The sequence below is a fragment of the Falco rusticolus genome, chromosome 16 (assembly GCF_015220075.1).
Source record: "Falco rusticolus isolate bFalRus1 chromosome 16, bFalRus1.pri, whole genome shotgun sequence".
In the NCBI taxonomy this organism is placed as follows: domain Eukaryota; kingdom Metazoa; phylum Chordata; class Aves; order Falconiformes; family Falconidae; genus Falco; species Falco rusticolus.
Window position 1 is genome coordinate 2,365,222 of NC_051202.1, and position 21,629 is coordinate 2,386,850.

The following is a 21,629-nucleotide window of genomic DNA, read 5'->3' on the forward strand; positions in this document are numbered from 1 at the left end:
GTTGAAGTCTCTGAAGTGTTTACGGTCCTGGAAACTGCAGCTAGATCCGTGAGTTCCAGCTGCTCCGCTGGGGTCCTGGCAGTCGGAGCTGTGTCGGTTCCAGCTCTGGCACCCCTGGGTGCTGGGGGGTGGCACATGCCTTGCACAGACCTGCTCGCGGCTGCTCGGGCTGTCGGTGCTTTTCCAGTGTTTCTGTAAGGGATGCCCACAGCAAGAAGCTGGTGAGACTGGGGCAGAGGAGCGCACAGGTTGTCTGCCAGCACACTGACCCTAATGAGCCACTATTTCAAAGTCCTCTGGAGGGCAAATCCTCTCTCAGCTCTACAGAGCTGCTAGGGCAGGTGACCTGAATGTGAGCAAGAAAGTCGGGGAAGGCGTGTGAACTCCTGGCAGACTGCTGTATCTCTGTCGATGTTGAATCTAAACAAGAAGCAGTGACAGCAGGAACAGGAAAAGCCAACTTTGAGAACACTGGGAGCTGTGCAAGTGCTGAGGGAACGCTATGGATTCCTTGCTGGAGTGCGGGGCTCTCTGGAATCTTGTACTGGATCAAGAACTGCCCTGTCTGCGGTGGGACCTGGAGGGGCTCATCGACTTATCGCAAGAATGTGTCAGCCATGGATCAGATGAAATTCCAGCTGTGAGTGTCTCTAAATTGAACTGTTTGTCACTAACAGAAGTTCTGGTGCTAAGCAGAAGGGTCTGTTGCAGCACGAGTTTTAGACAGGTCAGAACATCCCTTACTGCGGGGAAGGGAGGGGAGCGCCGTTCCACATGGAAACTGAGGTTTCAGCTGACTTGGGCTGCTGTAATGCATTGAACCCAAAGCTCAGGGCTGATTATAATCTCTGTTCCCTCCTCCTTTCCCATCTTGTCAGCTTGTCCTGGGAAATCTTGGGCTTGGGCTCTTGCTGGAGCCTGTCTCTGACCAAGATCTTTTCTAGATGTTCAGGCAAAAGTTTGGTAAGTAAAATCCTTATTTCTGTCATCTGCTGGTTAGCAGATTTTATTCAGAAGTAAGATACTTTCCTTTGGGCCCACAAGACGGGAGCAAATATCTGAAGTGCTGATGTTAAAAAAAATAATTGTTTCTAGTTTGGTAAATTGGTGTGAAGAAGAGGAAATACTTTTGAGGGGCAGGGGGTTGTCTGTGTTTCCTTCTTTGATTTGACAGAATATGACAATTTTGTATGGCTGATGTTAAATAAACTTCATATTCCTCCTACCCCTGCGACCCCACCAACACCATTCTCAAACAGAAGCTGCCTTCTGCTGTAATCGCTTTGATTTTTGGGACCCTTGCTGGAAGGATCTGAGGTGTGCCCCCCTTTCTGCGTTGGGAGATTTGTATTGCGCATCGGGAAGAGATAGGAGAGGGTCGTTGGGTGGCGGTGGAGATAGGGTGGGAAGAGGCTGTACCCCAGGTTGCTTTGCCTTTCCTGCGTTTGTGGGAGAAAGAACGTGATAGATTAACGTGGGAGATACGGACTGCCTGCGTTTACATCTGCCTGTATGTCTGTCAGCTCTGCCTTCAAACGATGTTCTGGCTATTATGAGCAGCTGTCAGCATGGGCATGGTGTGTAGGAGGTGGTTTGACACGGACAGAGTCACGTTAAAGTTCAGTGAACACCAGAGAGGAGCCAGCTCCTGGTCTCCCTCCAGCCAACAGCACCGTTTTCTCTGAGGCCCTCCATGGGGCCAGGTGTCTGCAGAATAAGTGCAGAACCTGGCTGAATCCCTGCGAGAGCCTCGTCTGAGCCCCGCAGAAGTGTTCTCACTGTACCGGCGGGTGGTTGCGAGTTCACCGACTGCCAGGTAGAACACTTGATGGGGAGAGGAACGGGGATGACTGCGTTATTCCTGAGCTCTTGGTGACAGCGATCATCCAAGTTCCTCTGGCAGGGCTGCAGCTGTACTGAAGCGCCTGTTTTCTGGAGTTGCTGTGTGGTTCCTGGGAGAGCTGGGGACTGACAGCCAACTGATGCATTGCAAACAGAGCATGTGTCATGCCTCGTACAGTCTAGGATTACAGGAAAAGAGATTTCTCCTGCCACCGCAGCTTCCATGCAGTTCTGTTTTGCTACCTCGCAGATAAGGGTATAGCCCTTCTCTGTACTTGCTCTTCCAAGTCAGGTTCTCCTTTTCTTCTCACTCGATGCACTAAATCCCAAATTCTCCCATCTGCGTGTCTGCTGTGATGGGAGCTCCTAGCCTCATGCTTTGTAAGTGCATCTGATCCCCCTTCTCCTTACCAAGGTGTTCCGATTTTCCTGCTCCGTTCTCTGTACTCATGCCTGCCCCTCTCTTTAACAGGCACTCTGTTATTTGCAGGTGTTGAGTCCAACATACAAACAACGGAATGAAGATTTCAGGAAACTCTTCAAACAGCTTCCTGACACGGAGCGCCTCATCGTAGGTAAGGTCAGCCCCTTGCTGCAGTGCCTCTCATGTTGGCCCATGGTTTTGGGGGGAAATCCAGCACATGTACATGCAGCTTTTTCTTCTTCAGAGAGGTTGCCACCAAGGAGCAAGCCCATTGTGTTATTCTTGTGTGCAGATGGAAACCCTCCTCACCAGTTCTGATGGGTTTCATTCATTTTGCTTCAGGGAGCAATGCTGATTTGTATCGGCCACGGCTCGGTTCCCTCGTGGTTTGAGGAGCGTGTTTTCCTCCACAGTGCTCCCCCAAACCTGACAGTGTGTTAGTGTTTGAGTTTTTTCCTCATTTAGTCAGGGTCATGTGTCAGTACCACTGAGCTTCCCTTTTTCCTAACATCCCTGGTGCTCCCTATTCACACATGACTGCCCTGCCCGTATCCACTTAGGCTTTGGCCTTGCAGCTGATTAGTGATTGCCTAGTGCATTGCATCTGTTCTTTTATTTTATGTAACTGATGATCTCACACCGTATCTTGTACTGTTGAAAGATGCACATCCTAGCAGAGGAACAGAAATTGTTTTGGATGCTTAAACTGTGAGAGAAACGAACAGTGGCACTAGAAGGTGAAAAGACAGATTAAAATCTGGAAAATAGTACGTAGGGTGCAACAGAATGACCAGCTACTAAGGCAGATCATGAGTCAGTAAGAGAGATTGTCTGTGACGTGCCCTTGGGAGGAATCAGAACCTAGTGGACAGAGCAGAGGCTGTTGGCTCAGTTCCTTCTGGCTCTGCCTTTGGCTTTCTGGAAGATTGTGTTGAGTAGCTTCTCCTCTTGATGCTGCTGCTTATCCTCGCCTTTAGGCTGTCCTGTCTTCTGGTTTTGGTGCTCCTAAATGATATCTGTTGTTCACCCACAGATTACTCATGTGCGCTACAAAGAGACATTCTCCTGCAGGGCCGCCTCTACCTCTCTGAAAACTGGATCTGCTTTTACAGCAACATCTTCCGTTGGGAGACACTGGTAAGGCTGTCAGACCGCCACGCTGAGCACATGTTTTATGTCAGCATATTTGCTGACGTTGCTTTAAAAGCACTCTCTCCATTGTCTTTCTCATTGGTGTCTCTCTTTACCCGTGTTCTTTTTCTGCCTTCCCCTTTCTGCATGGCTCTGACTGTAGCTGACTGTTCGCTTGAAGGACATCTGCTCGATGACCAAGGAAAAAACAGCACGGCTCATTCCTAATGCCATCCAAGTTTGCACTGACACTGAAAAGGTACCTCCATCCTTGAAGCCTCCACCTCTGGGGCCACCCCTTATGGCTGTCAGGGGCCGGGGAATATGAATGTGTTGCGGGATTTTTCCAAACTGACTGCTTGTGCTACCCGGGAGGAAGCGCCAAGGGAGAAGGGCTGGGTGCAGAGCTTCTGCGGAACCTGGGCTTGAGTCCGGAACACACGTAGCTCGGATGTGAGGTGGGGGGCTGGGCAGAAGATCCAGGTGACGCAGTGGCACATCTCTAACGGGACTGTTTCTGTGCTCAGACTTGCTCCCTGAGACACTCGGCCTCTCTGCGAGGCTTCCGTGAGCTTCAGCCTGTGCCCAAGAACTGAGCAGCTGTGCTGTGTGGCTTGCTTAGTGTTTCTGTGAACTGTAGCTGGAAATGATGCGAACAGCTTGTCTCTTCTGCTTCTTCCCTTTTTTGGGCCTTTTCTGAACTGATTTTTCTCTCCATCTCTTCCTGTTCAGCACTTTTTTACTTCCTTTGGGGCTCGAGACAGGACGTACATGATGATGTTCAGACTCTGGCAGAATGCTCTCCTTGACAAGGTACAGAGACCAGCACCTCAGCGTTGCGGTGGGGTGAAAGGGAGGTGATGAAAATATGCAGAACCATAATACCTGTGGCTAATGCATGTGCATGAAATGACGTAGGGACGGTAAGCACCTGTGTTGAGGTAGAGCAAGTACATAACTGCAGGTGCAATTCTTCTGTTTCGCTTGGATTTCTGTCGATGTACAGACATGTCTTACACGCACAGTAGGTGCCACTTTGCCTCTGCTGAGGTGTGGAAGCATGTGTCTCGGGAAGGAGCTTTTTTTGAGGTCCCCAATTCCAGTGAAACAGCCCAGGAGAAAGCAGTTCAACATGTAACAGGAATAGCTCACCGTGCAGGTGAAGCTTCTGGGAAGTCTCTGCTGCAGAAGTGTAGAGTTGATTCGAGATAGGAGAGAAAAAGCTTGTGTTCAGGGCATCCCCAAACCAAACGAGATACGGTGGGTGTGGGGTGCACTGGGGAAGGGCTCGGGAGGTTGGATGTTAAAATAAGGCAGGGATGTGCACCAGAGGCCCCAGATACCCTATATTTGATCTGAGTGTCCACAGTCCATTGAGTATTTCTGGCCTCCCTGCGAGAGTAAGACTCATGAACTGATGTTACAGCACTACGAGCATTTTGAAATGATCTGGCTTGAGTTCATACCGTACTGGAAGGCTTTAAGTAATCACACACCCAGAATACTCTGTCCTGAAAATCGGAGTAGTATTTAGTATGCAAAAGGATTGCTTTGCATTGGGCAGCTTGTGTTGCTGCCATATGCTGTAATTTGATCAGCCTTTTGAAGTTTCTAACAAAATTCAGTGCCCTTGGTGTCAAGGTCAAAGCAAACGAGAACTGAGACGTAGAGTGATAAAGACAGAAAACACTTCCAGAGCTTTTTTCCAAGTGTAGGATCTGTGCCTGGCAGGTGAGAGGGAGAAACAAACTGGTCTGCTTTTCGTGATGTGTGGATTACAGTGCATGTGGGAAGAAGGTGAAACAAGAGTTAGACATTTTTCTGGATAAAAGTTTCTCATTAGAGGTTTTTTCCCATGTTTTTGATTGCTACTTTTGGTAGCTAGATTAAAAATTTCCTGCCTTATCCCATGCAGTAACTGCAGGAAGAATCAAGCCAGCAACTTGGAAAATGTTCGCTAGATTTCTTTTCCCTCATTTATAAGAAATCTTTGTCATTAGCCATAAATTTCTTATGGGTAAAAATCCATCCCCTTTCATCCCTGTACAACTTATTGAAATCACAAGTTCTCCTACCCCATTTCTTAAGATCCTCGGAATGCAGTCATATGGTGATCAACTGACCCGCATCCCTAAAAAGCTGGGCTTTTGTGAATGGTCTTGATAATTCCTTTTCTCTTTTTAACTGGAAGGATATACAAGCTTTTCACAGTAGTGTCTAGTGAGAAACTCTTTGATTTCAAAGGGTAACAGGAAATGTTTTTCTTTGTTGCTGTTTTAGCTGGTTTTCCCTGCAGCTATAATTCTTTAAGCAGCTTTAACTTAAACTTGGAGGGGAAAAAACCTCATAAGGTGTTGGGGTTTGGTATAGCAGCAAACATTAAATGGAGGCACAGCAGAAGAGGCAGGGAAAATACGTGTGGAGGGAAGTGCAAGTTTATGGTTTACGTTATTATGTGCACACCATTGTGTAAGCGGGAAATGTCATTTCATGTACTGCCCCGGGTGTAGCCCCATGTTTGCTTTGCGATAGCCTTAAGTAACGTGAGATTATGGCATGAAAAAATAACAAAGTCAGATTTTAGGGCAGAACCTGGGCTGACAGTGAAGGCTTACTGGGTGAAAGGGCCTCTTACTGCTTGACGGGGGCAATCTCTAAGCCAGCTTGGCCTAACGATACAAGGATACGTATGCCTGCAGCCCCTAGCCAGCATGCGGCTGGGCCCGCGTGGCAGTCACACACAAGCCGCCTTGTAGCATCCCTGGAATTTGGAAGAGGTGAGCCCATCAGAAAGCTCTCACCTCCCATCAGGGGCTGTGTCAGAATCTCTTGCTTCTGCTTTCAGGGCAAGGAATACTCTTGATAATGGTAGTTCTAAAAATTCATTGTCTTTCATTATTCTCAGGTGACAATATGTACTGTTCTCTGTTCCCTCTTTTAGCCTCTGTGTCCAAAGGAGCTCTGGCACTTTGTCCACCAGTGTTATGGGAATGAGCTGGGTCTGACCAGTGACGATGAAGACTACGTGCCTCCTGATGATGACTTCAACACAATGGGGTGAGTGAGTGAGAAGGAGTAAAATCTGCCTGTGATGAAGAAAAGATGGCCTCAGGAGAGCAGGAGTCCTGATACATTGTATACCTCAAACTGCTGATTGTCCCCGGTGAGAGATTCTGGGTTCTGGCCAAATATTTACCTTTAAACGTGTAATGTCTGAAAAGCTGAAAGGGTACCATTTCCTTATGGAAGTCGGTACGGACTGAAATGCCTGCCTCTCTACTTGCTGAGCTAGACGAGCAATTCGTAGATGCCAAAGCATCCCAGTCACAAGGCCAGTCAGTGTGTTTCATGGTCAGAAAGTGCTGATATTTGTCAGTATGTGTATAAATATTTCAAAAGTTTGGGCCTGATCTTCCCTGCCCTGAGCCGTTTCTGCTCCCGGTCAGACTGGAAACTTCATAGAGGTGTTCTTACTTGCTCTGTGTGTCCAGTTGTAGCTGTACTGAGAGAGGTAAACATAAAAACCTGTGTTCTCTGTGGCGTCTCAGCTACTGTGAAGAAATCCCCGTGGAAGAGAATGAAGTCAACGACAGCTCCTCAAAAAGCAGCATGGAGGCCAAGCCAGAAGCTAGCCCTCAGCTGCCAAAGAAATCTGTCACTGCCAGCACACTGACATCTACGGGAAGCAGTGAAGCGCCAGCCTCGGTAAGTGGTCTTCCTCTGCTGCAGTGGGAGCAGTAATCCTTTTCTCTGGGATCCAGCTGGTGATCCTTGAACAGTGGAGGTAACTGCTTACCCTGCAGCTCCTCTTCCACTGCAGCTGACCTCAGTCCTCGAACCACCCATATCTGTGAGCATGGCATTTGGCCAAGAAGAAGTGAGCAAAGCGTGCCTGTCCTAAAAGCCAGTAAACTGGGACTCTCAGCAGCAAGTGTGTTTTCCTTTCTATACTTTTAGATGAGAAGAACTGCAGTGTTGGAGCTAAAAGGGTTATGATTTTTTTCTCTGCCTTTAGTTATTCCCTTGGAAACAGTGTGTGCCCTCACACTATTACGGCAGAGCAGACCTTCTTTAGATAGAACCTCAGATTTTCCTAGCTGTGTAGGACTTTTTTGGGAGCAAAACCGGGATTGTTGGTGTGCTTGCCTGAGCGAACACACAGCTGTGTGTATGTCCCAAGCTTGAGCCCGGTGTGGTTCTTTGAGAGGAGGTGATCTGATATGCACAAAACACCGTATGGTAACTTTCCTCCTCCCTCTATTAGTTTATTTCCAGACATGTCGAGGCCAAATGTCCAAAGGTATGAAGATTGGCCCACAGCTGTAAAGTTTTCAGAAATAACTGCAAGTTTCCAGGTGCTGATCTTGCTCTCACTATGCTCTTTCCTTGCTGCAGTTTGATGGAGTGCTACCAGAAGAGGAGGAGGCAGTGGCAGAGAGTCCAGTGGAAAAAGACCTTGGCATTGCAAATATCATGGGAGAGAAGATAGAGATCATTGGCCCCGTGAACTCCCCTTCCCTAGACTTCAATGACAACGAAGACATTCCCACTGAGCTCAGTGACTCATCAGAGACCCATGATGAAGGTATGCGGGGAAGGGCCGTTCCATTGGTGGTATTTCCAGCCTTCTCCTGTCCTCTTTGTTGAGAGACTGGAACGGCAAATACTGAATCCCTTTTCTGGACCCTAAGAGTTCAGAAGATACAAAGAATTCCCATCCTGGGCCACAGAAGGGCGAATGTGTGGGGTGTTGGGAAGGATGTCCCTAATGTAACCTATGTAGTTAATTACCCCTTCTGACATTCCCACTGTTATCCTGGGATCAGTGGAGGAAAAGGTTCAGAAGTACCTTCTTTGGGTTCCTCTTCAAGTAACATGCTGGTCCCAGTACTGCAAAAGCACAGCCTGTGACACTGGCTTGGAGGATCACAGCTGGGCTTTGTGGGCCTGTTTCCCCACAGGGGAAGTCCAAGCCTTTTACGAGGATCTGAACGGCCGTCAGTATGTGAACGAAGTGTTCAACTTCAGCGTGGACAAACTGTACGACTTGCTTTTCACGGACTCCCAGTTCCAGAGGGACTTCATGGAGCAGCGCCGGTTCTCTGGTAAGCTGCTGGCGTGTTCCCTGCCGAGGTGGAGAGGCCTGTCCAGAAGGAAGGTCTTGGCACCGTGCCTTGGAGGTGCAGCTTTGCCCGATGGCAGAGGGACTGGGCAATATTCTGAGCACATCTTGGGGCAGCCGTAGCCTGCACCGACAGTAATCAAAAGCAGGTAGAACCAGCCTTGTTTGGCTGTCTAGTTTTGTTTTCTAAGAGCCAGATCTAAGTTATGGAAGAAGCAGACTGTCTTATTTTTTAACATCAGCTAAAGCCTGATCCTGGTTTTGGGGCTTAACTGTGTGAAGAAAAAGCTCTTCTAGCTCCACACCGGACACTGGCACAGACTGTGCAGTTGACGATGCAAAGAGAATGTCCCTCGATGTGCTGTAGTCCTCCTTTCCCTGTAACTGTAGCTTTGCTGAAGGAGATACATCCCCAGCCTCTCCCCCTTCCCTTGCACTTGAAAGAGGAGAAAATTTCCCCATTTATTACAGGAGACCTTTCTTTCACGCTCTGTTGAGCTCTAATGCTTCTGCAGCCAAGCTCTCCAAGGGGAACTCCTGTCCTGAGCTTGGTTATAGGGTTAGCCTTTCCCCTAGGGAACTGACCCGAGATAGCTCTCCAGTTAGTTGAATGAATCTTTTTGTCCTCAGATATTATCTTTCATCCCTGGAAGAAGGAAGAAAATGGCAATCAGACCAGAGTGATCTTGTATACCATTACCCTCACCAACCCTCTGGCCCCCAAAACTGCCACTGTCACTGAGACGCAGGTATGTGATAGGGAGCAGGGGTGTAATGCTTCGTAGAAACAGATCTGTGATTTATTTTCTTCTTTTGGGCATGCTCCTTTACACGTTTTCATCCTCCATCTCCATTTCCTTTACACATTTTTCTTGTGTTAACTTGCTACCCAGTATCACTGCAAATGTGTATACCTAATTTTACGCTTGCACTGCATTGCATTGCAAGGAAAGGACCATAAATTTTCTGGCAAAACCAGATGAGTTTGTAAACAAGCCAGCAGATTCTAAGAACTATGTTTGTCACCGGTGCTGGGGGTTTTTGAGCTGCAGTCAGTCCAGCGGATGTTACTTGTGAATACTGTCTGGCCAGTCCTTCTCACAGCTCTGCACAGAGATGTCCAGGCTTTAGTATTACTGGTGAGGGCAATCAGATGATGTGTTTAAAATGGTAAAAACGGGGGAGCATCTGCAATGCTCCGGGAAGAGCCAGGCCAGCTGTATCTACTCAGGCTGCAGCCAGACAGGGAGGAAAACCCTCCGTTTCGTGTCCAGAGATACGTTCAAGTGGCCGAAGGTAAATACTGAGGGTTAACTTGAGGGAATACTAAACAGGAGCCAAGAAAAGATGGGGTGTCTGAGCATGCCGTGCGAGGGAGAGGAGAGTCCCAATGGCAAGGTGTACCTTGTGAAGATGCGATAAAGCATGCTGTTCAGAAGCAAAGACTCTGCAGAGAGGGTCAGAGAAGGGAAAGGGGAGAGCAGAGTCATGGGCAAAAGGAACAGTACGCTTTCAGGCAAGCAGGGACGTGGCCTCGTTTCTTCTGAGTTTGGGGTCAACCACGGAGGCGCACTTTGCTGTGTCCTCACTGCGGAGGTGAGTGGAGGCAGTCTGGAAGAAAAGCCATGCTTTTGCATATGGCTCTGCAGTTAACTGTGTCTGTCCCCTTTGCGAGGTTTGTTCTGGGCAAAGAAAGCAGCAGATCAGAAGCGCTTAAAAGAAGTAAATGACCTGTTTTTACAGTGTTTAGAATCACAGAATAATTCATGCTAGAAAGGACCTCTGCTCAAAGTGGGGTCACCTCTGATTTTAGATGAAGTTGCTCCCTGACAAGCCAGGCATCAGTTCAGTGGGAAGAGGTACCACTTGCAAAGGTCCTACAGAACTGGTCCTCACGTGGCAGTGCACGTAGCTGCCTCTCTGATAATAAATGCTGAGGTTGAGCTGCTGGAACTGAATGGCCCTTTTGAATTACGCCCTTGGGAAACGTCTGAGCAAAACACTTGATTTCCTCAAGAATGCCTTCCCTTAAAGGCGAGCTGTTCATGGAAAAAGAGCAGAGATGGGGCTTGGGCGTGGGTGTCATCTCCAGTTTGTGGTAGAGCTGTTTTTAAAGTGCTAGTGAAGGTGCCAATCTTATCAAAGCTGTATTCTAACCAGACTAATAGTTGCCTTGCATGCTGTCTTTTATGCAGACAATGTACAAAGCCAGCCAAGAAAGCGAGTGCTATGTCATAGATGCAGAGGTGCTAACTCACGACGTCCCCTACCATGATTATTTCTACACCATTAACCGCTACACGTTGACTCGTGTTGCCAGAAACAAAAGCCGACTCAGGTACGCTTCATGTGGGATAAAGAGCATTACTGGGGGTCAAAAGTCACCTTTGGGTGGGAGTTCTGACACTTGGAACATTAGAAGGGGCTGGGGAGAACTTAGCCTTGCTTCTTTGTCCTGTTGCCAGAACGCTTCTGTCACTTGAGTTACAGCAGGGGCAGCTGCCTGCTGTGGTGACACTGAGCAAACAATAGACCCAATGCCGAGGAGTTACAGCTGGGTCAGGGAGAGGATTTACAGACCTTTCGTGCCCCCTTCTCGGAAGCAGTGGCTTGCAGGGCCAGTTGTCACACACGATCAACTACATGTGATAAGCAACAGGACATGCTTCAGGGACTGCGCCTCCGAGACGGGCTTGGGGGGACAAGCAGAGGCATTTGGTGCCAGGCGAAGCGATAGGCTTTTGTGTTGGACGTCAACAAGTAACCTAAATGCCTGCCTGCCACGTGGGCGAAGGTCTCAGGCCTCCTCTGGGGGGAGGCTCTCCTTGAGGCCTTCCTGCCGCTGCCTTCGGCAGGACTTTCCATGCAGTGCTTCTCCTTGAGAAACACGGAGGCTGAGACCATTCCAGAAATAACAGCATGCATGATTATTTCTTGAATTTACATGGAGAAGGGTTGAGAATTGACATTGCCTCCAGGAAGCAAAACTGGGAGACTTTCCTTTCTTCACGTAGGGTTTCCACAGAGTTACGTTACAGGAAGCAGCCTTGGGGGCTGGTGAAATCCTTCATTGAGAAGAATTTTTGGAGCGGCCTAGAAGATTATTTCCGTCATTTGGGTAAGAGTGGCAATGACCAGAGCAGTGGTAATAGCCCACAGTGGCACCTTCCCTAGTCCGTGCCTCCCTGCAGGTGGGCAGCATGACAGTGTGATACCCGCTGCCAGCCTGCCGGGGGTCAGAGCTCGCAGTGGCTCAGAATAAAGGGGTCAGCTGCAGTCACTGCCATAGCGTGGGGAGCACTTGCTGGAATTAATCAGGTCATCGAATCCTCTTCGGCAGGAGCACAGGCAGGCTGGGGTCAGAGTTTGGCAAAAGGTGCAGGGGACGTGTGTGGTGTGTGCTCTGGCGTGGGCCTTGGACCCCGCCAACTTCTGAGCCCCAGCAGCTGGGCTGTTAGAGGGCTTCAGTCTGTTTCTCTGCAAGGCCAGCGCTGCTTCCATTAAATGCCTTCCCTCGCTGTCTCTGCAGAGAGTGAACTGGCCAAAACCGAAAGCACGTACCTGGCTGAGGTCCACAGACAATCCCCCAAAGAGAAGGTGAGCAAGCAATCGACCGTGCGCCGGAGGAAACGGGCCCATGCCCATCTGCGGGTGCCACACTTGGAGGAGGTGCTGAGTCCCGTCACCACCCCCACAGATGAGGAGGTTGCACATCGAATCAAGCACGTGGCAGGTAAGGAACTGCAGCCCCCTCACGCCTGGGGCTGGGGAGTTGGGTACCTCTGGAGACAAACTGGAGCTTTGCTTGCAGAGGGTTAATGGGAAGAGGGGCCAGGGCTTTCCAGGGCAGGGAGGATGTATTACACAGTTGAGTGAGATGGAGGGGGGGTACAGGGACGAGGGTTGACCTCCCCAACGGACAGCACTTCCTAGCCTGAACGCATCTGTCTCCTCAGGTTCCACTCAGACACGGCACATCCCTGAGGAGAGCCCCAGCGGCTTCCACCTGCAGAGTGTCTCCAAGCTGCTCCTTGTCATCAGTTTTGTGTAAGCGATTTTTTTGCTTTCCGTCATGGTCAGCCTTTAACAACCGTGGTCCTTTAGTGTTTCTGGCGTTCTGTGCTCCCCTGTGCCATTTTTTTTTTTTTCCTCATATCCCTCTCTGGTCCCAGACTTCGTGCAGCACAGAGGACAGAAAAAGCAATGACAGAAAACAATTAATGGAGATTTCCCCCAAATTACCCCATTAGCTGTTTTGTCTGGCTTGATCCCAGCTTTTGCCAGTACTTAGCTGGCCACTGATCTGGCTCTGTAGGCTCTGGACCTTCTTTTATCAAAGTCTCTCCCTTCCCCTCAGTGGTGACCTTGTTTTAACCAAGCACGGGCTTTGCAGATCTGCATGTTTCTGGGAGTCCTAAATAGAGGTCAGCTACACTGCGGGGGACAGGCAACATTGACAGTCGCAAGCAGGGTGCGGGGCAGCTGTGCAAGATGTGGAGAGTCAATACTTAAAAAAGAAGAAATCCAACAAGTGGAATGAGTCTATTTTTATTTCAGGGACTCAGTTCAGAGATTTTCAGTGACATCTAGAAATATTTTTTTTTTTTACATTTAAATTAAGTCATTTAATGTAATCTCCTGACAAATTAGGTGTTACCACGAAAGATGACCATGCAAAGCTCTCTGGGAGTTACTGTGCTGTCAGAACAGGGCTCAGCTGATGTGAGGAGTCTTGTCTGCTACTTCTTTCCTCTGGTCTGGCAAATCTATTCAGGTCTGCTCTTGGGCAGCAATTTTGACAAGAGATACCATCTCAGAAGAAGCTGGACTGTTGAGACATGATTTCTGCAAAATAAGGATAGAAACAGATGAAGCAAGAGAGATTGGCATGATTTCACTAGTTCAGCAGCAAGAACTACATGTGATTTGGGTCCCGTTTCTGCCACCACCTTTCACAGTTGCTAGTCTTGGTCTCGGCTGGATGCGCGCTCAAAGTGAGTTGGGTACGAGCCCCTCGTACCCCCGTGGCTCAACCTTTATGCCCAAACCCAGGTGTATTTACTGTTCCTCTGCCTCTGGGGCTGATGGTAGCTTTCCTGTGTTAGTGCACCAGCAGTTGCTGGGCAGGTGCTGTGAAACAGTATGGTCTAAAGGAGAAATCCAGATACAGCGGGTTTTTTTCATTGCATAGGGAAATGGAAGCATACCGTTCACCCCAGAGGAACAGCAGAATTTGGGCTCATTCTTAAGCACCACCTACCTTTCCCTGAGGTGGGAAGAAGCTGAGATTTGTAGGTTGCGGTTACTTTTCAAGTTGAGCTCCTTCCTGCATTTCCTTTTCCCAGTGGGGATAAAGACTGCAGGGGTTTGCAGCAGCAGCCCAGCTAGTTGCTGTAATGATGAGAAGACAGGTTCTTGCTATCTTCTGCATCTGGAGCTGGGTGAGATGCAATTAAAACTTTGGGTAGGAAGGCAAAAAAGCTTTGTGACTATCTCTCCTGACAGGCTAATAGCTTAGCTCAGAGCGGTCCAGAGCGCCCTCCGTAATGTTTTCAGAATACTCTTCTGGCCAGTTGCCATCTGCCTGACCAAACTGGGCAATAGTGGGCCATTCTTCCAGCAAAATAGCTGCACTATTCAGAGACAGGCACGAGCATGTCATTTGGGAATCTATTCCCCAAGCGTGGCTGACGGGAGGAGCAGACACGCCCCGGCGTGGTGCGGCGAGAAGAGCGGTACAGCACCGGGTCAGAGCAGCGGCCTGGGGCAGCATCCGTTGCCAGGGGTGGGAGGAGGGGTGTGAGGCTGGACGCAGACTGCAGCATGTATTTCGACGTCAGATGGTGCCTTGCATGGGTGCGCTTCGGGCTTGTCCACACGCAGCTCATCTTTTGCTGAGCGAATTTCACCATTAATTGCAGGCACACGGTTATTTGTCTGTCCTTCTTGCCTGTCTTCCCACTGTTCCTTTCTTCTCTCCTCTCTCCCTGGCCCTCCCCATCTTCTCTGACTGTCTGTGAGCCTTCTCCGCTCAGCCCAGTTTCTCTTGTTCTGTGTCAGTCCGTTTCTAACCTGCAGCTACTCCGTCTTTTCTCTCCCCTGCTTCCTATTAGGATCTGTTTCAGGTACTGTCTCTCTCTTTTTTTTACCTCTTTCCTCTTCCATTTCCCTCCCATTCAGCACAACCACTCATCCAACCTGTTCTGTCTGCTCCGTCATCCCTGTCTTCCTGTCTGTCTGTCCTCCTTGCTCGCACATTTCTTCCACAAAGTGAAGTTTTGAGTTCTGATCAGCTGGCCCTTACTCAGATTAAATTCCCACTCACCTGCAGTGCGGACCTGGGCCCCAGGCGCCTTCTGAAAGTGCCAGGTGCAACTGGCAAGCAACGGCCTATGAATGCTCCCACTAAACTGACAGTTTTCTTTATTTTCAGTCTGGTGCTGCTGGTCATTCTCAATATGATGCTGTTCTACAAACTCTGGATGTTGGAATATACTACGCAGACGCTCACAGCCTGGCAGGGCTTGCGGCTACAGGAAAGGTACTGTAACGCCTGCTTTGTCTTTGCCTCTTCTTGCATGCTTCCTATGGATGTTAAGAGGCTTTCCCAGAACACCAAAGCTCTGGCCTGTCTTGTAGATTGTTTCCTGTTAGTGTAAAAGAGATGAAGCAGGTAGTTAGCTGAAGCTGTAAGGCTATCAGCATTTCCAGATCCAAAACCACTGAGCAGCTGCAGCAGAAGAGAGAAAGTTAAGACAACTGCAGCTTCTTCCCAGCATCCCACGTAACCGAGGATGCGTTATGCATAGATGTTTTGCAATCTTGGGCCAAGGTTGTTACCTCCCCTCTTTTGATGGCTAAGCTTCCCTCTGTATGAAAAGCAGTGTCTTAGAAGGAATCCTTTGTACTCAGAGGAGGATTTGGTCCTGAGACACAATCAGCTGTTAGGTGAGTGCTTTGAAGGGTATTGGTCCAGGTATCAGCAAGTTGTTAGCACGTGGGAGGAATGGAGAAACCACGAGGAGGACACAGGGTGCTGCTTAGTGACCTGAGCATTCCCTGGCAGTACTAGATGGCAAGCAGTGAAGTGTGATTGCAGTTTGACATAAGTTTCTTTAATAACTAACTGGTAGCGTTCTGGTAGGCTTTCTGGACACCCTGTTTCCGTGTAGTGTCCACTCGGTGTGTGCCGAGTTGTGCAGAGCTCCGGGCTGTATGGCACCATTTCTCCATGTTGCAGAACGCATGCCAGCAGCCTCCAGCCAGACTGAATTCATTGTTGGGATCAGTCTTTACTGATCCCCCCATCTTGTCTAGGGTCAAAGGCAGCCCTGCCAGTCCGCATTCCCCAGGTGCGCTCCAGAGCACTTCTCTGTAGATGGCATTTACCGCAGTGACCTGATGCCCCGTAGTTGATAGCCAGCAATTCCATGCTTTGAATTCCTTCGGCATTTTTAGGGGACTGCATTTTGTATGTACGTAAGTGCCAGGTATCCTGCCTTGAATAGTCTCTGAACAGTCTCTTCTCAGTCTTCAGAGGCTGAGACCATTCAGAGTCCACTTTACGCCGGTGGTTTTGTCCCCTTTTTGGTTGTACTTTTGTGTGGTCACAGTTGTTCCTTTGCTAAGCTGGGTTTAAATTTAAGCATCCACAGCCACGTGCTACCGTCGTGGTGAATTTTTTGATTGATTTGTCTCATGTTACAGGCTGTCTCATTTCTCCTCATTAGTGAAGGGAATTATTATTTTCTTCATAATAGCTCTGCTGCTTTCCCATGGATAGATACATTAAGAGATTTTGCCTGCTTTATCTTCCTCTGGCACTCCTGGTATTTATTTGAACCACTACAATATAGTATTTAAGTACAGGCTTTACATGCTGTTTGTATGCTGCTTGTAATGTGCACTGGCATTACATGGGTAGCTCTATTCTACCAATCCTAAGCACGTAGCCTCTCCACTCAGCCAAGGAAAGCAGTCTTTATTAGTACTAGAGTGTTGACACTAGGATTATTGACCATGGGGAGCAGGTCCATTTTTTTAACTCGTGTTGTTTCTTTAATGTCGTGCTTAATGAACATTTTGGTTTACCTCTCGATCTGGAGCCAGCTGAGCAGGGCAGATGCAAGCACTGACGGTGCTGATGGGGGGATCACCGGGGCTGGGCCAAGGGTAGGATAAATCTGGGTTGAGCAGAGCGGTGCAAGGAGCAGCTGGCAGGGCAGCTGGTCTGCAGCGGCAGCCTACTCTGCCCGTTTGCTAAGGTGAGAGAGGAACAAGTTCAACTATTACATTACATAGCCAGGAAGAAAGGAGGAACCCAGGAAGTGAGTTCCAGCTGCAGATGAGCTCTCACTAACACGGGGACTTCCATGAAGGGGGCTTGAAAAGCTTTATGGCAGCCTGAGATGAGGGATTTCAGCTATGTTAGAAAGCAGCAGAGCCTGAAGTAGGAAAGACGACTTAGCTATCTTGGAAACCAGCAGAGCCCCAAGAGGTAAGCAGAAGACAAAGTAGGAAAGATTTTTAGCTGTGTTGAAAGTAGCATGACTTAGCTGTCTTAACAGGGGGCATGCAAAAATTAAAGAGCCATACCTCTCCTGAGAAACGGGCAGAGAGGGGGACTGCTGCCCTGCCAACTGCCTTGACTCCGCTCCTCGTCACTGCGCTCCTTGTGTCATTCTGCTCGACTGGGATTTATCCTTGTCTCGGCCCAGCGAAGCTCCGGTTCTCCGCTGGCACCGTCCTGGGGCCTGTCGTATGGCCCTGAGTAGCGGCTCTGGGCAGCCAGTCCTGGTGATCCTGCCTCGAGTGCTTGCATCTGTCCTGATTCTGCCCCACTCGGCAGCCTCCAGCCCTGCTCTGGAGGATTAATTGGGCCTGAAGGGAGGAGCTCGCCAGCTACACTAACCTGCCGTTAAAGAAAGAGACAGTGCTGCCCATTTGTTCTAACAGACAGAGTGATGCAGCATGTCTGGAAAAGCCAAGACACTGCACAGGGCTACCTGTCCCGGAACATGACGTTGCATTGCACTATTCCCCATCCAGCCGCGGTGCCGTCTCTCAGGACAGACGTCTCCCAGGCAGTGAGAGCACGCTGCCTCCTGTCCTCAGGCTCCCTTCTGGCAAACAGCCCTTCCCTTCCACCCACACTACAACAACTTCTGCAAAAGGCACATCTTTGCTATTCATTAATTATTACAGTTAAGACAGAGCACCACTGTAGGTTGTAATACACGTAGGAAATCAGCAACCACATTTAAATGCACTTTTGCTCAAGAAAACCTGCTCCTCAAGGGTGAAATGATTAGACAGAAGCTGACATGATTTACGTGCTCTCCCAGTCCGCTTTGCTCCCCCCTGACTTCAGTCTCCCTAGATTGACTCTTGCTCATATTTTGCCTGACAGGTTACCCCAGTCTCAGACAGAATGGGCCCAGTTACTAGAATCTCAGCAGAAGTATCATGACTCAGAGCTACAGAAATGGCGTGAGATCATCAAATCCTCCGTGATGCTTCTAGACCAGGTGAGACCGCATGGCCGGGTAGCACTGGGACTAGAGGGCCACCGCGTCTCCCAGCCACCCGCTCGCAGTCCTTCCCAGTTCCGTCGGGTTGTCCGTCAGGTGCGTCACCTCCACTACTGTCTCCCTTGAGATCCGTGTTCTGATGTGGTGGGGGGCAGCAGGTCCCCAGGGCTGGTTGCAGGCTGTCACAAATTCTCGTCACCTCACAGGGTCCACGCACGTCAGGGAGGGAATTCTACAGGGGCAAACTCCTTACATTAGCAGCTCTTGTACCAAGTGTCTGGCATCCGAGTTTGCAAAGCCAGCCTTTCTTACCTCAGCCCTGCATTCCTGCGTAGCTTGTGTGGATGAAGGGGACGCGCCTTGCATGGGCCCGTGGTGGCACAAAGCCGGCGGGGTCAGTATCTGCTCCCGAGAGCTGCCTAGAGCATAGTTCATACGGGAAAGCTGCTCTCCTCTGTGCAGAGCGCTGCTTGCCCCTTTGTTATCTCGGGGAGTGGTCTCTCACGGGCTCCGCTCTTTCCAGTCCCCATTGGCACAGCCCAGCCCTGATGTGCTGCTCCCCAAAACCAGGGGACGATGGTATCGGTACTTTACATGGAAGGAGGGAAGGAAATCCCAAAGCACCCTCACCTCTAGGGTAGCATCACAGTGGAGAAATTTCTTGTCTTGCAGATGAAGGATTCACTAATAAATCTTCAGAATGGCATCGGGTCCCGGGACTTCGGGTCAGATCCAGAGGAGAAACGGAAACGTTTCCACTAACAGGCAGGAATGCAGGAGGCCAGAGGACGGTGTGCAATACGTGTAAATAGGATATATAAATATATATATATAAATATATATATATACAGAATATAAATCTATATATTATATACAGATTTTAAGAGAAAAAAAAAAGCCTACGTATCGAGAGGAAGGATTGACCTCCAACACTGGCTGAAATGGAGCGTCTCGGTGGTAGCGTGGCGTGTGCGTGTGTGGGAGGGCTGTGCTCTCCCGGCACTGCGGTGCGCTTAGGGGCACGCCTGAGTGTGCTCCCCTGGGCCTGTGCACCACTTCTGTAATATTCCTGGCTGTTTGTTTGTCTGTCTGTCTGATTTGTTTTTGTTGTTTCAAAGGAAAGCATCAGAGCGAGTGCCCCCCCCCCAACCCCTGTGCATGGAGGTCCCTGGTTGGCTGTATTTATCTATACATACAAAGGGGACACTGTCAACTTTCTTACCTTGCTGGCTTCAGGGCAGAGAGGTTTTGGCAATCGCTGTCAATCCCTTACAAAACTATTCTGCATTTGGAGAGGAGGCCTCTGGGAGAATTGCTGTAGGTCTATAGAAAGCAGATCTCACTGGCAGTCACCTCCTATACTTCTTGGAGCAGAAGTCCAATTCGCTGTCGTGCCGGCCAGCCTGGTTCAGAGAGCAAAGCACAGAATGTAAATGGCCTGAAAAGTTCACTCCAAACACTAGTTTGCTGCCTCCTCTTATTGATACTGTGTTAATAGGCGAAGTGATGGTGGGGAGGGGAGTATCTGCCTACAAGGTGCATGGGTGGAGGAGAGCCACGCCACAGAAAGCACACTTCCATTCCCTTTGACAGTGTCCCCTTTTCATCTTCTGTAGTTCTCAGCTTTCTCTGTGCTTGGGCCCCTGCCATTAAGCCATCCCTGTGTTGAAGATCTGCATTGGTGCTGAAAGGGTGACTACCTGTGTGACTTCCCACAACAGGGGGAGTAACCCCAACTTATAAAGAAAACCAAAATTAGTATTTATTTGCAACTGTTCCCACTACCCTTATTAGCAAATTTCTCTCCCGCCCCGGGTCTGCGAGAGTATTTTGCTCGTACCACCCAGCCCTTACCTTGTTTTACAAAGTCTGCGGGAAAGCGTTAGGGAGAAAAAGAACAACCTTTCCGTCATGGGGTATTCACATCTATATAGCAGCAAGGCCTCCAGAAGCCCAGGAGAGGCTCGGAAGGGTCAGGGGACCAAAAAAGAGAAAAGGGAGTGTCAGGAGGCGGCAGGATGGATCCGGAGGGTGTGCATGCTGTGAGGCATCTGCCCGCTGACTCTCCTAAGCTGGATCTCGGAAGCATTTGCTCTGTAAGCGAGTGCGCTGGGGGGGCTGTGTTAGACAGCGTGGATTTGTACTTGTTCTAGGGCTAATTCCAGACTCCCAGTAGCAGCTGAATGAGGGAGAGGGGCAGGGAGACGGCGCCGTGTGGTGTACAGCCACCACCGTGCCTGGCTGGCAGGCAGGGTCCTTGTTTGAATGTTTCATAAATGCTTCTGCATCTTACCTAGCTGTGTAGATCAGGTGATATGTGAGGCCCTCAGTCTCCTCGTTGTTCGACACCAGGATTTTTCCACCTTCCAAATGGCAGGAGGGAGTCAGCTGCATATTCCCCATCTGCAAACGGTGCAGTTCCAGCTCACCCATTGTCTCCAGCTCCAGTGGGTGCTGAAAGAGCAGGGGACATAAGGGTGGGCAACTGGTCTTCTTACCTCTATAGCAGAAACTCTTACTGCACGGCTGGGTGGCAGAGTGGAGTGTAAGGAAAACCCTCACAAGCTCCTGCTCGTGCGTTCCAATTAGGGAAAGGTAACGTATGTAGAAGTAACCCCCCGATTTCTCCCAACCTGCCTACAATTTTCATGACCAAGTGCTGAACACATGTCCCACAGAAGACGACTCACATTTGAAGGAGCACGGATGAAGACAGGGTATCAAAAAGACATTTAAGAGTGTGAAAGCAAGGTACAAGTGGGAAAAGCATGCCTCGGCAACTAGAGAGTAATGTGTATTTATGACTATTTATTTAATTTAATGCTGCTGACTACTTCACTGCTCCCTGACTTTTTTCCAGGGAGGCTGCTGAAATAGCTACTGTACAATGAAACTGAGGTGCTAGTGCCCAGGCAGGGCATTCTGTGGCTCATCTTGGGACAGGAGGGCCCCGACTCCCCACTGTGACTTGCCACACTGGCCATGAGTCTTGTTTCCCCATTAGTCACTCCCACAATTACTAAGAACAGAAAAATCCCCCGCTGCCCATCTTCCACTTTTCTAGAATTTAATTCCAAGCACCAAGAAAGAAGAGGGAGAGGAAGCCCTGTGCTCGCCTCCTTGCCCATGCTGGAGAAGAAAAAGGCCACATCTTGAGAGAGAAGCCTGGAATGGGGGTGTCTGCCACCAGGCCCGGGAGGGTTTTGTTACATAGACAGACGTAACCCACCGAGAGGCAAACTCATTTGTCCCAAGGGGGTTGAAAATAAATGCTAGTGATCAGAGGTGGTTTCTTACCGATTTCACATTCTCTTGCTAGTTATGGAGACAAAAAAAAATCCATTCACTTACCTGTGCATCCTTCTTCCTCTGCAGCATTCTTCCAGACTGCTGTTGCGTTAGGTTCGGGATGTTCCAGCTGACGTGGTTTCCTTGGGCTTGGCCCCAAGAGACAGAATTGCACAAGGTTGGTTAAATTAGTGCAAGGCCACGCAGGGGCAGCTGTAACAGACTCAAGCACTAACATTTGTTCTGCCTGCACATCACCTTAAACTGGGTTTAACATGTTTGATAGATTCCT

The 21,629-nt window shown here is 49.4% G+C and overlaps 1 protein-coding gene across 15 annotated transcripts in view; it reads left to right on the top strand.

Moving 5' to 3' along the window:
* GRAMD1B (GRAM domain containing 1B) overlaps nucleotides 1-21,377 on the top strand; it is a 102,201-nt gene extending 80,824 nt beyond the window's left edge. For 11 of the 15 annotated variants that reach the window (XM_037409728.1, XM_037409731.1, XM_037409732.1 and 8 more), the window contains 17 exons: nucleotides 2,333-2,417; nucleotides 3,300-3,403; nucleotides 3,561-3,656; nucleotides 4,130-4,210; nucleotides 6,339-6,454; nucleotides 6,946-7,102; nucleotides 7,793-7,982; nucleotides 8,359-8,502; nucleotides 9,150-9,268; nucleotides 10,715-10,857; nucleotides 11,534-11,637; nucleotides 12,049-12,252; nucleotides 12,476-12,566; nucleotides 14,633-14,644; nucleotides 14,953-15,060; nucleotides 17,929-18,046; nucleotides 18,722-21,377. In XM_037409728.1, coding sequence (XP_037265625.1) covers nucleotides 2,333-2,417; nucleotides 3,300-3,403; nucleotides 3,561-3,656; nucleotides 4,130-4,210; nucleotides 6,339-6,454; nucleotides 6,946-7,102; nucleotides 7,793-7,982; nucleotides 8,359-8,502; nucleotides 9,150-9,268; nucleotides 10,715-10,857; nucleotides 11,534-11,637; nucleotides 12,049-12,252; nucleotides 12,476-12,566; nucleotides 14,633-14,644; nucleotides 14,953-15,060; nucleotides 17,929-18,046; nucleotides 18,722-18,811 — 1,962 coding nt within the window. In that variant the 3' untranslated portion in view covers nucleotides 18,812-21,377. Of the gene's footprint in view, nucleotides 1-2,314; nucleotides 2,418-3,299; nucleotides 3,404-3,560; nucleotides 3,657-4,129; nucleotides 4,211-6,338; nucleotides 6,455-6,945; nucleotides 7,103-7,792; nucleotides 7,983-8,358; nucleotides 8,503-9,149; nucleotides 9,269-10,714; nucleotides 10,858-11,533; nucleotides 11,638-12,048; nucleotides 12,253-12,475; nucleotides 12,567-14,632; nucleotides 14,645-14,952; nucleotides 15,061-17,928; nucleotides 18,047-18,721 lie in introns of all 15 variants that reach the window. The other 4 variants (XM_037409729.1, XM_037409733.1, XM_037409730.1 and 1 more) reach the window with 2 other exon arrangements.
* The last annotated feature ends 252 nt before the right edge of the window (nucleotides 21,378-21,629 follow it).